This window comes from Salmo trutta, chromosome 8 (genome assembly GCF_901001165.1).
Source record: "Salmo trutta chromosome 8, fSalTru1.1, whole genome shotgun sequence".
Lineage (NCBI taxonomy): Eukaryota > Metazoa > Chordata > Actinopteri > Salmoniformes > Salmonidae > Salmo > Salmo trutta.
Window position 1 is genome coordinate 42851062 of NC_042964.1, and position 17914 is coordinate 42868975.

A 17914-nucleotide genomic window follows, 5' to 3' on the forward strand; every position below is an offset into this window, starting at 1 on the left:
ACAGAGAAGGAGAGGAGTTTTCCATGCAAAATGGCCGCCGCCCTCAACCTGTCATCTGTTGGCTGTGGAAGAGTGAGAAACCTTGAGAGACATTGTAGGCAACAGTATGTCAATGGAAAGTCTGTTCTAGCAGCGGAGGACTATGTCGCAAACAGGACACAGATTAGGCACTTGCTTTTTTTGTAGCCATTGAAGAGCTGGAGTGTGTAGATATGGGGGATGTGTAGAAAGCCTGAGGTCCTGAAGTATCACATCTGGTCTGACATCCTCCCTGCAGGCTAGAGCAGATAAAATCCTCTACTTCCAAAATAAAAACAGGTTGGGACTGAGGCAAATCCCTCCCCACGTCTTTTGCAAATGTGAGTGAACATTCTCTAGCCATATCCCTCATTTGCACATATTCATAACAAGGCCATGTCCCTCATTTGCACACATTCATAACAAGGCCATATCAAAAGAGGACCATAGTGCTCTCCAAAAAGTCTTGTTGGTGCGTAAAACCTGTGAATCCAGATAAGCAAAAAATATATAATGGGTCTGCAGTCAAAAAGATTTTGCATAAATATATGTTTTTACTGCATCGGGATAGGTTGGTTCATAACATGGCCATAACTATGGTACAGTTATAAAATATATATATTGAGAATTATTTTATTATAATATCAATTACAGAGAAATAAGCTGAGCAAATTGATACCCCTGTCTTCATCCAAAGCAATGTTACAGGTCAATACAATATTTCTGCACCTCATAGGACAACTTTTTCATGAAGCTCCTTTTTGCCATAGGACTGTGCTGGGGAAAGATTATGTGATTGTGATAAACAGCTGAGAAGATTATGACAGAAGATTTGATAAAGACCTGTTATGAATCATGACAGAGTGACTGATAAAATATTTAAAATGTTTGATTACATCTGAAGTCCTGGAACAAGGCGGAATCCAATAGATAGAACATGAACAGCACATAGATCACATCCCTCCTATTCCCACATCCTCCTTTCAATATGATTAGATCATATCATCATAACCAAACATATTACATTATCAGAACAGTCATTTTGATAATACAAAACAACTCAATAGAAAACATCCTTCAAATTCTCTGCCAAAAAGTGACTTGTGTTACAGTATAAAATAATCAGTATATTACAGTATCTAAAAGAATGTGTCCACATGTCCATAACACTAGTGCTGAGGTGTCCTGGGTGGGGGCGTCAGATCTTCTTGTATGGCCCTGAACAGCTGCAGCAGGGCGTCTCCCCACAGCGCCTTCTGGTGTTGGGAGGTGGTATGAGCCAGAGTCTGGGCAGTGTACACCATAGTGAGCACTGTGCGCTCAAAGTCCTCCCTGCTCAGGGCACCTCTGCGCTGGGACAGGTGAGAGGTCAGACGTCTGATCTCGGATAGTCTCTTGGGCAGGATGTCCTCACAGATAACCTCCAGCTTTTGGACCGTCCTCAGAGACGCCAGCTCCATGTCTGGGATCACGAAGGGCTTGTCCTCACCCTCGATCTGCAGGCCTGCCAGCAGGATCTAGAAGACAGACACAGTTGTATTAGATTCTTTACAGGTTCTATCAGATCCACTTTTCATATGTCCATCTGTCATCTCAGTGCCTTCATGTTCTGAGATTGTTTGATTGATTTAATCAATTGACTGAATGAGTCGATCAGAGTGATTTCCCAACAGAGTCATGGTGAAACTCACCTCATGCACCACCAATGGTATAAGTGGAATACAAGTCAAGCTCTTACCACCAGGGGGTATACAATACATTACAAAATATGTTTGCTGTCTTTTCCTCAGTTGAATCGGACTAAACACTCAATAATTAAGACCTTAAAAATACGTTTCTGTTCCTTCCATGGATAGAGGGACAGTTTACCTTGAGTAACCTGACTACCGTTGGCATGTATTCATGGATGCCAAGGGAAGCCAGGCTTCCCCAAAAAATTGTCAAAGAAAAAAGAGTAATTTAAAAAAATCTTTCGTCTAGGTCTTTCAGAATTTTACTTCAGTTCGCAAGAGGCGGAATGTATCTCATGGAAGTTCAATATGTAGCTAGATGTAGAAGGCTAATGTTAACTAGCTAACGTTGACCATGAAAGGAAGTTAGGCTAGCGAGTAAGCCTTTTAGCCAGGTAGCCTAGGACAACAAAAAATAAAAGCATGTACTGTATAGACCGTTTCGTCAACATGAAAGAGATGAGGATGGCATTGGCATTTCTCTACAAGTAGGGTGAGTCAATGTGTTTTTTCTACTTTCATGCATGCACAAGCGCACACAGACACACACACACACACACACACACACAGAGAGAGAGAGAGAAATCAGAACCATGGGAAGCCACATCATATTTAGCTTACTATGGAAGTCCAGGGGGTTTGGTCAAGACGTTTACACAGATCAGACACGGACAGAGTAGGATAAACTCGGTTTCAAGGGTGTTTATTTAAATAATAAATCAAAAAGAAAAGGATAGGTCTCCCCTATGACACGCCCCTCCCCCCCACCCCCTTAGCTCTGTCGGGGAGGGGACTGGAAACGACATCCGAGTTTCCATGCTTCGCCCCTGACCTGTGCACAACAGAAAAAGAGAAGCGTTGAAGGGACAAGAACCACCTGGTGACCCGATCGTTTGTGTCCTTTCCCCTGGCCATCCAGGCCAAGGGAGCATGGTCCGTGACCAGGGTGAAGTGGGTACCTAACAGGTAATACTTGAGAGTGTCTAGCGCCCACTTCACCGCTAGACACTCTTTCTCAACAATAGAGTACTTTTTTCTCTCGGTATCAGCTTTCGGCTGATGTACATGATGGGGTGCTCCTCCCCATCGTGTATCTGGGACAGAACAGCCCCTAGTCCCGTATCACATGCATCCGTCTGGACCACCATCGGCACCTGGAAATTGGGCGTTACGAGAATCGGATGGGAGCACAGCGCTTCCTTCAGACGGCTGAACGCCGCTTCTGTCTCGTCCGTCCATCTCACTGTTTTCGGGAGGCGGGGGTTCGCGGCCCTGGTTAGATCGAGGGGGGAAGCTATAGCTGCAAAGTTGGGGATAACCCGGCTATAGTATCCGGCCAGTCCCAGGAAGGACTTGACCTGTGTCTTGGTACGTGGAACGGGCCAGTCACGTACCGCATGAACCTTCCTCTCCTGGGGCTTGACGTTCCCCCATCCGATCAAATACCCCAGGTACTCCACCTCCTCGAATATCATCCAGATATGCCGCTGCGTACTGCTGGTGGGGTCGAAGCACTCTGTTCATCAGTCGCTGGAAGATGGGCAGGGCTCCATAGAGACCGAACGGGAGCACCCGGTACTGATACAAACCGCCAGGAGTCGAGAACGCCATCTTCTCCCGGGAGGAGGCTGCAAATGTTACCTGCCAATATCTTTGGTCAGGTCAAGGGTGCTGATGTACCGGGCCTTTCCCAATCGGTCGATGAGCTCATCCACCCTCGGCATGGGGTAGGCGTCGAATAAGCTTATTTCGTTCACACCCCGGAAGTCATTACAGAAGCGGAGGCTACCATCCGGTTTGGGCACCAACACAATGGGGCTGCACCATGCACTGTGAGACTCTTCAATGACCCTTCATCCTCAGCATAGCCTCCACTTCTTGTTTCACGGCCTTCCTTCGGGCATCCGGAATCCGATATGGCCTCTTTCGTACCGTTTCCCCGGGCCGGGTACGGATGTGGTGTTCAATGAGGGTCGTGCGGCCTGGCGTCTCGGAGAACACCACCGTGTTCCGATCGACAAGCTCCCTGAGCTCTTGCTTCTGGGCAGGGTCGAGGTCCTCGTTGCTCGGGACCACCACTGGTACCGTTGGCGTCCTGGGTCCCGACCATAACATGGCCAAGGCTGCCCTCTCGTGCCACTTCTTCAATAGGTTCACGTGGTAAATCTGTTGGGGTTTCCCTCTTCCCGGTTGCCGTACGCGGTAGTTGACCGGTCCCAGCTTCTCGATCACCTCGTATGGCACATGCCATGTTGCCAGGAACTTACTCTCGGCCGTGGGGATTAATTAAGACCAACACCATGTCTCCCACATGGAATTCTCGGGGCTGGGCTCCCCGATTGTAGACCTGGGCTTGGGTGCATTGGGCCTTCTCCATATGTTCCCTCACAACTGGCCATATGGCTGTCATCCACTCCCTCATCGTCTCCACGTGCTCTACCACGCTGCGTAATGGGGTCGGTTGGGCTTCCCACACCTACTTGGCGAGGTCTAATAGGCCACGTAGCCTCCTCCCGTAGAGGAGTTTGAAAGGGGAAAACCCCGTGGAGGACTGAGGTACTTCTCGGATTGAGAACATTAGGTGGGGTAGTAGCTGGTCCCAGTTCTTCCCGTCCTGCTCGATGACCTTCCGCAGCATTTGCTTGAGCATTTTATTGGAGCGCTCAACGAGCCCATCCATCTGCAGGTGAAAAACGGAGGTCCAGATCTGCTTGATCTGCAGGAGGGCACACAACTCTTTCATTAGGCGGGGCATAAACTTCATACCTTGATCTGTCAGGATCTCTTTCAGGATGCCCACCCGGCTGAAGAGGTGGAACAGCTCCCAGGCGATTCCCTTGGATACCTCCGCCCGTAGGGGAATGGTCTCGAGATACCGGGTGGCCTACTCTACTATTACCAGGATGTACCTGTGTCCTCGTGCTGTTTTTACCAGGGGTCCCACTACATTCATGGCAATGATCGGTAGGGAGACCAGTGGGTTTCGGAAGTGGGCCTTTGGGGCAGTCATTTGACACTCCGGGCAGCTGCGACAGTAGTCTTCCACCGCCCTCCTCATCCCGGGCCAGTGGAACCGGATGGCGATCCATTCCCGGGGCTTCTCCATTCCCAGGTGGGTGTGGGCCACCTGAAGAATGGTTCCCACGTACCGTCGGAGCAGCAACAATACTTCTCGAAGTTCCCCCTGTTGGAGCGACACCTGATACAAAAGGTTATTCTTGATTTGGAAATGGGGGTATCGCCAGTCACTCACCCACGGAAGTAGCTGTCCATCCACCGCTATCACTTGGGCTGCGGCGGCTCTCAAGTTCAGACCCTCCCACTGGGCCATCCCGAATTGTCCCCACAGTTGGCCCCCAGCAAGTGTCTCGACTGGCCCCTCGAAATCGAGGAGGGGGAGGCTGGGCTCCTCCTCCAGTGGTTAACCAGGGGGGTCGGGTTCTTGCGCCCCCTCCGACTCTGGACCCGTAGATACAGGTTGGTTAACCGGTTGCTTCCGGGCCGCACAGGCGATGGGTCATCCCCGCTCTCTTCTTTGGCCGGCTCATATATTTTTCCTCAACTCATGCCCCATATGGCCGTGAATAGCGGACAATCCCGTCCCACTAGGAGAGGTACCGGCAACTCTGGTACTGCACCCACCATCATCTGGCAGCTCCCTTGTGGCATCACGATGTTGGTCCATACGATGGGATACCGCTTTGTGTCACTGTGAACACAGGAAATGGACATCTCCCTACCCCGTTCAGTCTCCTGGTTCAGCAGGCTCGTGGTTACGAGCGTAACCGTATTTCCGGAGTCTAATAGCGCTTCCGTGTCATGTCCGTCAACCTTCACCGGGACCATGGGTGCAATTGATTCGTGGTGCGCCCAACAGGAGGTGACATAGTTCACGGCGTGACCCACCTCGCTTCCGGGGCTAGCTGATGGCATCAACTCCTTTCAAGCCGAGCAATTCCAGGCAATGTGCCCCTGGGCACATTTGGTCTCCATCTACCTGGGGTCGTCGGTGGCAGGTCGGCCCTACCTCAGCCGTCTCTCCGCGGGTTTGCGGTCCTTTGGCCCTGCCGACTGTCGGTTCGGGGGATACAGCGGTGGGGCTGTCCTTCCGTCCCCTCGTCCCCGTTCCCACTCAGCAGGGCCTGAGTGTTCTAATGCTTCTCCACTGCTTCCAGGAGGCCCTCCAAGGTCTGGGGCTCGCATAAACTCGCTGCCCTCTTCAACGTCGTGGGGTAGCACCCGTAAGAAGCGATCCAGTGCCACTTTGTCGAGGATGGAGAGGGTGGATATGTCGGTTAGGAGCCATGCCCTGGTGACGCGCAGTAGGTCGCTCATCTGGGCTCGGGAGGATGCATCGGGTACGAACCTGCAGTTGTGGAACTGTTGAGCCCGATGGGCCAGGCTGTACCCGTAGCGGCTGAGTATCTCCCGTTTGAGTACGTTATAGTTAGCCGCCTGTTCGTCGTTCAGGTCCCAATACGCCTTTTGGGCATTCCAAGCGAGGAACGGGGCCAGCAGACTTGCCCACTTCGGCCTTGGCCATCCTTCCCGTAGCGCGGTCCGTTCAAACGTACAGAGGTATGTTTCGATGTCATCGTCTTCCGTTAGCTTGATTAAAAATTGGTTGGGATGTGATTCAGGAGACGCTCCTCCTTGCAGCTTCCTGATTTTCCCAACGAGGTGGACGTTTTGTAGTCACTGTTTCTCCAGCGTTTGTTCCTGAACCGTCTGTTGTGCTTGTTGGGCCCAGATGAACTGAGCTATCAACTTGTCCATGCTGATGCTGTGTAAACGTCAACCCTGATCTGACCACGTTATCAGATTGCCCGCATTCTCCACCACTTGTGGCAGACCAGGGGGTTTAGTCAAGACGTTTACACAGATCAGACATGGACAGAGTAGGATAAACTCGGTTTCAATGGTATTTATTTAAATAATATATCAAAAAGAAAAGGATAGGTCTCCCCTAGGTCTTGCTGTATCCTATCGGGATCCCAACTGCACTCACTCCAGCTCCCTCTGTAACCGTCCCCAACTATACGGGAGTCCTTTTTTCCCCTACTCTCCCTGTGTGCTGCCCTTCTGGCAGCTTTATGGGCCTTGCACAGGTGGTGAGCAATCAGCCCTTGATTACTCACCAGCTCCCAATCAGCCCCAATTAGTCCTGGCCGGAGAACCCGTCGAGACCTGGCACGTCCAGCAGATGGAGCCATCGCCTCGTGATGTATACACCGTCTGTCACCAGGCCTCGACGAGTCTCCCCCTGGTGGCTGACCTGCTGTACGCCACATTACGTTGATTGGACTAGATTGTTTTTGGTGTATTTTAGTTGTCACTGTATTAGACTAAGCATAGGTGATTTGATAATGTTGAAATACTGAAGTTGAAATGGTGGTGGAATAGTGGAGGCAGCTCCTGTTTTCTTTGTGACTTGCGGTAACTCCCCGTGGCTCTAAATCAATAGTTGTTAAGTAGTCTGAAAATTCCAGAAACATTCATTTGCTTGACCATGCTGTAGTTCATGTAACTGTTGGTTACATTCAATATGCTTTGTGGACTTCAACGGACAGAGGTTGCTCTCCGGTTTTGTGATGAAACAAATGTGTGGTTGAATTTATTCTGCCACTGTGTCTTCTTATTGACTCGGCTTTAGGCCTATATATCAATATATCACGGTGGCAAGACATATGAACTAACAGGTTATAGAGCAAACAAATAAATTCTCACAACACATAGGTTGTAATATGGCTTTTTTTCCTGGCTTGGTTTCCCCAGTGATTTTACCCATACACTGCTACTGATGATGACTGCTGACTGAGGCTTCAGCTTCCCTTTCCCAGTAGGTCAAAACTACGTTCCTGCTCCAACCATGACTCTCGTAGCCCAAGTTCAACTGTATGAAATTCAAAAAGTTTGAACCCATGAGGACTGTTCTCTTTGCCTACAGCTTCTCTGCCTCTGCCCTTCCCACCTCCAACCTCCATTTCCCTGCAGCACGACGAGCGGTAGTACCCACAAGATTCACATCAAACAGGAAATGTCAAACAGTCAAACATTCAATACATCTAACTTTCACTTCTCTCTCTGAATGGAACTGAGGAGATACACACCTACACACATAGGCCCACTGCTGAAGACAAGAGCTCTCCATCTTTGCTTACTGCACACGCACTTCTTGGTTTCTGTTGTTTGCTCAGCGATGTTCTGAGTTCTGTCTTAACAGTTGAAATGTAGCCTCTTCCCCTACTGTATTGCCCAATTCCAAATCAACCCTTAGACCCTATGCACTCTCAGATCTCCATAAGTGCAGGGTCTAGGGGTTGATTTGAGATTTGGCACTAACAAGGACTGATAGAAGAGTTTGCTACAGTATGGAGAAAGGGGCCCCTACGCAACCTACAACTCACTTAAGTAACTAACAGAGTTTCTGAAAGTTAAGAATTCTTCCCAAAAGCACAAGAGATGAGCTTTCAGGTATTTTTGACTTGTTATGCCTAAGATATTTTATTTAGAAGCAATGGCGAATATAAAAGCTTGAGTGGCATTGATTCTGATGCAACATGTTTTTCTGCTACCCCACAAGATTCACAAAGATTCAATAACCTATAACCTCTGTGTCCATGTTTTCCACTTAAACATCAGAGCGGTGGATGGTTGAGCGGTATATGCCCAGACATAATGTTTGCTCCTTGGGCTCCAACATACCAGCTGTAATATGTGGGGATGAATCTGGGTTGTGCCCACAGTGGATATAGTCTGGCTCAACAACGAGAAGAAGCAGGGGCCTCTGGGATATGGAGTTCAATGTCAGAACATTATTAAGTATTAAAGACAAAACGATCTGAGAGGAGGGTCTCTGGATGATTCATTGTGGGTCGGAGAGAAGAGCCAGACTGATACAGACTGAGAGCCTGCAATAAAACGTTACGTTTGTGGAAGATTTAACTTTATCTGACAACAATCTTATTGTTTCCATGTAACATTCACAATGAATTAAATCCCCTTTAAGCTCATTAATGTAATTTAAGCAGAGATGGCTATTTTCGACTCACCTCAAAAAGCAGATTAACATCTTCCACAGAGTTCTGGAAGGTGGGGTTGACCAATGAGTGTGTGCCACGCTTCACTCTAAAAGCTGATGGGTAAAGAGCTGAAGAGAAAGGAGAGAGAAAGTGAGAAGGGGAGAGATAGCATTTTGAGTAGTTGAATGACTCATTAAACCAATGGCAACCAAAAGAAGGCCTGAAATACAACAGATCCATAATTTCCCGTTGAGCGGGTGAATATGGTTGCCGTTGTTGTGACCAGGAGGTCAGTCAAACTCAACACACATTGCAGTATTTACGCAGTGGCATACAGTATACAATATAGTCAAATACATTCACACAGTGGCAATAGGTCATGTAAAATCCTACACTTACTGCATACTGTAAACATGTCTATGTAGGTTAAACTATCTAGCCCCAGGTTTGTGGGAGACAACTAGGTGGTAAACTGCAGCAGACGTCCCCATGTGAAACCGGGTGAAAACGTTTAAACCTCTGACACCGGTAATCGCAGGTGTGTCCCACGTTATAGATGCCCCCTCTTTTCAAACAGCCAGGTGTGTCTATAGGGCATAGGCTATAGGGTAGTGTGGTCAGATTTCAAAGTGTCAGGTGTGTCTATATGGCATAGGCTATAGGGTAGTGTGGTCAGATTTCAAAGAGCCAGGTGTGTCTATAAGGCATAGGCTATAGGGTAGTGTGGTCAGATTTCAAACAGCCAGGTGTGTCTATAGGGCATAGGCTATAGGGTAGTGTGGCCAGATTTCAAAGAGCCAGGTGTGTCTATAAGGCATAGGCTATAGGGTAGTGTGGTCAGATTTCAAACAGCCAGGTGTGTCTATAGGGCATAGGCTATAGGGTAGTGTGGTCAGATTTCAAAGTGTCAGGGCATATGTGCCGCAGCAGGCCTGAGAGTTCAGGAGCTGTGGTCTGCTTCTTATAAAAGCCCTCTCTCTCAGCCTTCAGAACCGCAGACTAAGGCAGCTCTGTCATTTATAAGGGGAGCTAACCAGGAGCAGAAGCAGAGAAACACCTGGACACAAGCTTACCAACTGGGTTCCAACCTTGGTCTCTTGCATACCACAAGACTGCTGAGCTAAAGGCAGCTCCTGAGCTAAATGCAGCTAAGGCAGGTATTCTGATCTCAGATGAGACCATTCGCTGAACCACCTCCTTCACACCTATTCTTTTACCTGTAAGGGTGATGTGGTAGTTTTTATATCTACAAAGGACTCGTCTAATTTCTCAAAAATGACCTAGGTCTGATTAACATTAAGTGAGATAATGGGACTAATGGGCTTCTTTTCACAGGGTTTTCTCTGTATTACTCTGAGCGGCTTCTTAACAGTAAGGGGACGATTTGAGGCAGGAGTCACAGTAGTGACATGATAATACCCTTCACCAGTTTGAGAGACAGCTACAGTACATAGAGACATTCTTGTGGTCAAGTATTTGACCTCAACAGAAAAATATGACACTTTGAGAAATGTTGTTAACATGACCTAGAGATGACACAGCCCAGCCCAACCCAAAGAAAGTTTGGTGCAACAGCATCTCTCCCTCAATACCTTATTTGCTTTCTTTTCCATTACAGCCTGAATACCTGGCAGGAACTCCGACTGTGTGTTGAAAGTACAGGGCCATGTGATTTTTGGTTGAAGGGTCAGGTACAGACAGACAAGGTCCAAATAAGAAGCTTGATTGGAAGTCGGAGCATGTATGAAATGGACACAAACAGACCATCGATCATGCAGTGCTTCAGTCTGTCTGAGGAATGCCTGGGCCCTGGACTGAACAGAAAGGTCATGGTAGGAACACAGCGTGACTAGGGGTAAAATAAGTTGTCCTCTCAACAGTTCAGTGTTCAATGCGGTTGCAACTTAGCTTTACGTAACACAACACACAGGGCTACTGTTTATCCATACCTTACACCATAGCTTACTCATTATTTAATAGATACAACACCTGTCAGAGAGTGACATTCTATCTGAGCTTGGTTAGTTCCCTAATACTGTAGAATGTGCTCCTGTTACTAATCTAAGCCAGATATCCAATCACTGTACAGTAATCTGCTGTTTGAGCCAAGAGAAATATAGGCTCACTGAGCTTAATGAGGATCATAGTTTAAACATTGGCCCTCTTTATGGAAACTGATCAGGAATCAGCTCCTGGTCAACTGACACCCAGCACAATTCCACTGTTCTCCGACTGTACTCCATATGATTCTGATCCAAGATCAGCTCTTGCTATTCCCAGTCCCCCTCCACTGTACTCCTAACCGTCCGGCCACCAAGGCCTCACACTCTCGATGGGACAACACTTGCCATATTCTCCCCATTCAGAAACAGGGTTAAAGAAGCAGCGTTGGAATGTATAAGCATACAGAACACACCCATAGGGACAACAACTTTTATTGGCACATAGCCAGTGTGAACAGTGAGGTTATGAGGTCTATGAGGTTAATTTCCATGCTTCATTTTCCATGAATCGTTTGATGTTAAGGCGATGCTGTACCACTGTGGAGATATTAGCTCCAAAATGGCTGCTCCAACCAGCCAGCAATTTGTATGGGTTTCACCAGTAGTTGCACAGGTGCCATACATACAGCAGCTGCGAGGAATGCCAGACATTGCCGTCATAATTTTCACCCAGATTTGGGTTGATATGTGCTACTGTGCATCCAAGTGAGATACTCATCCAGTATGTACTGGAAAGCCTAAGCCCCAATGTTGACTTTTATCCAGCAGCACATCCTTTCCTGATACCTTCCAGTGTGTAAGTGGAGGTAGGTGGAGCTGGAATTCCACACACAGATGATAAGTTGAGTCCACTGTGTTAAGCTCGAGTCAGAAGTGAAGAACAGGAGGGAACCTTGTTTTCACCTCAGCAGAACAACAGCAACACAAAGAAACAAATACGTGCAATGCCCATGTGATGTGTAACTTTGCCTGAGACCTGAAGACTTGTGTAATGCCTAGGCTTTAGCTCAGCGGGCCAACACAGTCATCTGATACACAGTAGACTCGGTTTCCAAATCTAGCCGATCACATATGGAATAAGTGGTTGCTGGTTTACAGTGGATGAGCCACCTCTGAAAGCAGATCTCAGTTTTCAAAGCTCTGAGCTAGAAGAAACCAATTATCGCTCATGCTTCTCGGCCCACTGTAGCGCTAGACTAAATCATCAGTGTTTGCTAGGACACTGTCCCCTGTGTCCTCACAAACAAGCAGGGAACTTGTAATCTCCCTCTAAGCACATGGAATGAGCCAGGGGAAAACACAAAGCCATTCATTACAAGCAGTGCTTAATGGTCTTGGCTGGAATTGTGTCGTGACTAGAGAAAAGCAGGCAGAGGTCCCCGTCCTCCAGGTTTACAGTAATGGTTATTTGGATTAAAGTCGGAGCCAAAACCAAAGTCAGGAACATTTCCCATACTACAACTGATGAATGATGTTTGCTTAACCAGTTTCCACATTTGCATTGTGATGTCTAAACTGATATTATCCACAGAATGCACACACTCTGGAGCAAGCTAAGTATATGTCCTAATTAGAACTTTCTCAGTGGACCGAAGACCTGAGAGCTCCAAATATGGGACAAGATATGTCTCAATATTGAAGGGATAACAATACATCAAGTCAGATATGCAGATGTTCTTCCAAGCTGCTGCAGTCAAAACAGCTGGGGAAGAATTTGGCAGCAGTCAGAGTGCGCCAGAGACAGTCACATGGGCTACGCTTACAGTTTGTCCCCAATTCTAAATCACAGTCTGTCCCCTTTATCAAATCATAAATATTCAGATGTGATCTTTAGAAGTGACCTGACGTTCAATAGCCATACAGTAGATAAGCTTAGTACTAGTATGACATGCATGTAATAATATTTTCCTAATGGATACTGAGACATGACTGATTGACAGACCAGTTTTCCCTCTGGGATTAATAAAGTTTGAATTATTTTATCTGATCATGTCAGACTGGTATCCACACAGACACATCATGTATATGACTGGATCTCATCTGCCAGCAAAGACCTGAGCTAAGTCACGTTTCCTGAAGCAAGTTCAACATCATGTGACTGATTCAGTGATTTACCAGTAAATCCACCCTCCTACATTCCTTAATTCGGAGGGATCTATTTTCGGCAGTCAACATTTCCAAGGAACCAAACATTGACGTGTGTAGGAGGGAGGGAAAATGTATGAATGTGGATCCAAATGTTTGGCCCCAACTACAAAGAGGCACTTGAAATTGTTTTTCCCTGGGAACTTAGTTGAAAGATATTCAGAAAATAGCATTTCTCTCCTTCTCATCAACACAATCACATACATACAGGAGCCTAACACCCACAGCCTTGCCAAAGCAAACAAAACCTTTGTCTTTTCTTTAAAAAAAACATCAAATCTCTTAAAAGTCTACAAACACATCAGAAAAAAGTCTGCAGAATTGTTTTTGGCCTACTTAACTCCACCTAAATAATCTATTTGGCAGCAAAATGTTCAGTTATGATAACACACAACGATACTTAATACATAACCATTTTGTTTATTTTTTCCTTTGATTCCAAAATGCAGTTCATTACATCTTATTGCTACTAGCTCTGAGAACGTCTACACAACAACCATTAACTTTCTATAAACGTGTCTATGTTGACCCCTCAAACTGACCTGAAGTCAGTCTAAGCTCTGAGAGGTGCTCAGGCGTCCTACCTGTCCTCCAGTGTTGAGCAGCAGCCAGGTACAGCTGGCAGTACAACACAGTGATGAGTAGACCCCACTGACGCATCATGCTGATTCTCGGCCCAGCACACACACACTGACACTGCCCTGTCGTCTGTCTGTCTCCCTGGGATCTGAATGTGGATCAGTCACCAGTCAATCACAGCAGCCAGCTAGGTCCCAGCTGGAGAGAGCTGTGTACAAACAACCCTCAGGAGAATGAGGTAAGAACGCTGACTGGAACACTGCTAAACCACTTCACATGCAACTGCTTCATCCTTTCCTCTCCACCACTCTGTCTGTTTCTCTCCCTCTCCTCCCCTTCCCTATCTCTGCCTCCCCCCTCTCTCTCTGTCTGTGACTGAGTGCTGAGTTCTCTCTGGCCAGGCTGTCTGGGCTGTCATCTGGAAGTCATCAAGACCCAGGGAATGGCTGCTCTGTTAGTGGCTGGCCTGCCGCTCACTGTGCTACTGGCTGAGGCAGAGCTGACACCAGACTGACTGCAGCTGGTCTACAACCTGTAAAACCTGTCCAGTATCATCATCATCATCATCGTGGTCACCGTCGTTTCCAATATGGTTTCCATCAGCATTAGCATAATGGTCATCATGGTCATATCGTAACCTCGTCCCCAGGCTTATTGCTACCTCACAGAGACAACGATGGTGGCTGAGACTATCACTACTGTGAGGAATACCACGTCTCCATCATCATCTTCATCATCATCTTCATCATCATCATACTCCGTCTTAGAATCCACCTGTATGCCACATATTGTATAAACTGTAAGTGTCTGACAGCTTCATCATAGACAAGAGTAAAACACCAATAACTGCCCACTTCAAATACATCCACTCCACATACAATAGACTACAGTGCAGTATAGCATTTCAGGGTTCTCTTCGTCTCTCCATTGTCCTCTCAACAGTTTCTGTTCTCTTTGTAGTCACATGATGTCAGTTACAATAACATTCTAAACTCTCGCTAGCAGGGCCAAGGAGCATAGTGGTTCGCTCAGGAATCCAGGGGCTTAGCTTTGGTTGGCCTGTCCTCTGAGACGAAGGCAGGGAATAAAGGAAAATAACTGGAAAAAACAAGCAATTTCAGAAATGAGTCTGCCATTATTAAATAGAATTACACCATTCTACCTTAGCTTACTGACTGTGGATGACAAATGTTTTTGCAGTATGTATTTCAGAGCTCAATCGATATCTGCTATACCAGTACTCTACTGCTGAGAACTAATGGTGTACACATAAATGATCATTTGGGTTAAATGTCTTGTTTTACAATTACTGCTTCTATATTACCAGCGCATGATCATAAAAAATATGACTGATGACTGATATGAAATCTAAATGAAAATCTAAAATTGCCAGCGGTTTTAATTACCCACTTCACATCATTATTGCCACCACCTTGATTAGGTAACTTCAAACATTTCACTGATATATCAGGCAATGCTGGAGGGCATGATTAATTGAGCGCCCGCTGACTTTCAAGTTATTTGCTTTACGAGCACAATATGTTGAATTGAAGCGATGTCCTCTAAAACCAGATGGGCACCTGAGGTATTCTGCCCTTCCGTGTCCCACTGAAGGAAAAGTAGATTCAAATAAAGGATGACGAGAGAAGGTGATGATATTCCCAGTGAACAAGTTAACACCTGTCTCTCAGTACATTACACAATCAACTCATAAGGTAATAACAGATGTTGTTCTGAGTCTGAGAAAACAATGTCCAGCAGGTAAAGAAAACTTCACCAGAGCCTGTCTCTTCGTCTCCTGACTGGAAGGGTCATGGTAGAGAGGAACTCCAGTCTTTTTGTTGACCTACCCAGCACCTTCACTCTTAGAAGAAAGACAGTGGTAAATCAGTCTGTTGAAATGGATAAGGAGGTGACACTGTGACACAGGATCATGTCCACAGCCAGGATTTAATCCTAGCAAGGTCAAATGGTCAAATAAAGCATATCCCTCACTGTAGGCTAACAAATAAAATGAGGTCCACAGGAGCTCCTGGATACCTGAGCAGGAAAAACACCAAGCCCTAGTCATTTCTACTGACGTGTAGTTCTCCATTTACCAGCAGGGGGCAGGCTAAGAACACACATTATTTTTCCATCACTCCAGCACCCCATCAGACTGATGCCGTTTTCAAACTATTTTGGTGATGCTGTGTGAATTTCAGAATGAATTCTATTAAGATAAATGCTCACGATATGAATGCACTTGAGAGAGATGTAAGGGTTGTTTGGGTTCAGGTCCAGGTGGGGACCCTTGAGAAATCGCTCAAGTGCTTAATTGCCCAAGTCGTGCTGTAAAGCTTGGTAATACATAAAATATGCAAATGAATAGGAGGCCATTAGAAGTCTGTAAAAGCCTCAATAGTCAAATTACCTTTAGACAAGAGAAGCGCAGCTGCAGTCCCTATAGGAGAACTACAAAAGAAAAGCATATTAATTTATACACTTCAGACTCTAAATGTCACATGACTGTAATTACCAGCAATCAGGATGGGGCAGAATATACAGAATCGTTATTTGTGCTCTAGCAAAAGGTTTAATGGAAAATATAAATTCTTGGCAGGGTCAGCACCAATGCCTATCTGATACGTCTTCCACCACACAATTCCGAGTCATCCGACATCAAGAATGAATTGAATTTCCCTGAAAACATCCAACATAAGAGACCCATTATGGATAGACAAAACATTACTGTAGAAACATATCCTAAACCCTGTCAGAAGGATATTAGTTCAGAGCTAATTTGGCTGGACACAAACAGCGGCTCAGCTGCGTGATCCATCTCCACTGTGTCTGAACTGCAAATGGAGCTGATGTCTCCTGGCCCTCTCCCATGACAGCTCCTCTTATTATGGTTGGCCAGAGGGCACACACACCATCCAGGCTCTCTTAGAGAGATTCCACTGCTGCTGCTGTTGATTATGCCTCTCCCCAAGACCAGCGGAGCTTGCAGAACTAACCAGACAAATCACAACACCCAACACCAGCCTCATTACTCAGACATAGAGACAATTACAATGCAATAATGACTCATTATGGACACCATGCTTCGTAATTGCTCTGCAATTAATGACCACCGGTGGCGAAGTTCCCTGAAACGCTCTTTGGGTTTTTCTGTTGCACCACCACTTTTTGACCAGTCCAGCATTTCAATAGCGAGAAGGAAACACTTAATTGGTGTCTGAAACTTCACCAGAAGGTGGTATTTGCTCCTTCACTTTGCGACGGCATTGTTTCAGTCATTAGTGTTAGTCATTGCAGTTCCAGTTGCAGGTATACTGAAGCTTGTCTCTGTATTGATGTCAGCGTCTCTGTGCTGAGGCATCATTGCATGTCTTGGCTGAATTCCTCAGAGCTGCAGGTTGTTGTTGGTGTGTCGTGGGCAGTGACACATTCGCCCTGGACAACAGATTTTCCTGTGACTTTCCTGTGGAAAGTGAGAAATGTTGATGATGGTGACACACTGAGAGCTTGCTGCCTTGTTACATGTGGGCAGAGTGATTATTTCTGACACAGTGATTAGGGAGGTACACAGGCATCTCAGGTCATGCTATAGCAATGACCAATTATAGCACAGTATTAGTAATGAATACAATGAAGGCATGTTTGCTGACCAGAGAGCCATCACCACCTCTATCTTCTGTCCTCCTCTCCCTCCCCCCGTCCCCCTCATCTCCGCCTCCAGGGACAACGCTGTCACCTGCAGAATGGTAGAGGGGAGTGTCACCGGACCAGTCTGTGAGTGATGGGTGCATGGTGATGGCGACATTGCCTGGTGATGCGACTCTGATTGACGGAAGGTTTGGGAAGGGGAATTCTGGTCACTACGCCCACGGGCTGCACACACAGGCAGGCTAATGTTGAGAGAAATGCATCTGCTGTTGAAATAGTTGGGGATGACTCAACATGCGGACAATAGCTGGTAGAAATTGTACCAACTTGAAAGGACAAAACATTATATTTATCTACACAACCTGCTGTTGTTTCTTGATGGTGCTTGGTGTCAAGTAAAGACAAGATAACATAATTGAGGCCCTATTGTCCAGTCCATGCCACAACCCATCAAGCCATAACTACCAACCGCTTCCACCTGATCTATGTCAGTCTCTCCAACCCCTCTAATAATTATAATAATAGATGTATTTTATCAGTGGAGGCTGCTGAGGGGAGGACGGCTCATAATAATGGCTGGATTGACGCAAACGACGCACTGATTCTGCTCCAGCCATTACCACAAGCCTGTCCTCCCCAATTAAGGAGCCGCCAACCTCCTGTGTATTTAATATAAAGCTTTTTATACAGAATCTCAAACAAATTCAGGGAGCTGGCAGTTGATGGGAGATGTCTTCCACAGCTAGATCGTGATGCAGTTCAGTAA

General features: G+C 46.5%; 1 protein-coding gene across 2 annotated transcripts; it reads right to left on the bottom strand.

Annotated features, from left to right (window-relative positions):
- Positions 1–633: 633 nt before the first annotated feature.
- Positions 634–14118, bottom strand: LOC115199009 (protein FAM180A). Of its 2 annotated transcripts, none has more exons than XM_029761492.1 (3): positions 13461–14118; positions 8801–8898; positions 634–1535 (listed from the first exon to the last, which is right to left on the bottom strand). In XM_029761492.1, exons 1-3 carry the CDS (start codon positions 13579–13581, stop codon positions 1188–1190), a joined length of 567 nt encoding a protein of 188 aa, XP_029617352.1. In that variant the 5' UTR covers positions 13582–14118; the 3' UTR covers positions 634–1187. The 2 variants fall into 2 exon arrangements, with proteins under 2 accessions (XP_029617352.1, XP_029617353.1); XM_029761493.1 differs by having other exon boundaries at positions 13503–14099.
- Between the last annotated feature and the right edge of the window lie 3796 nt (positions 14119–17914).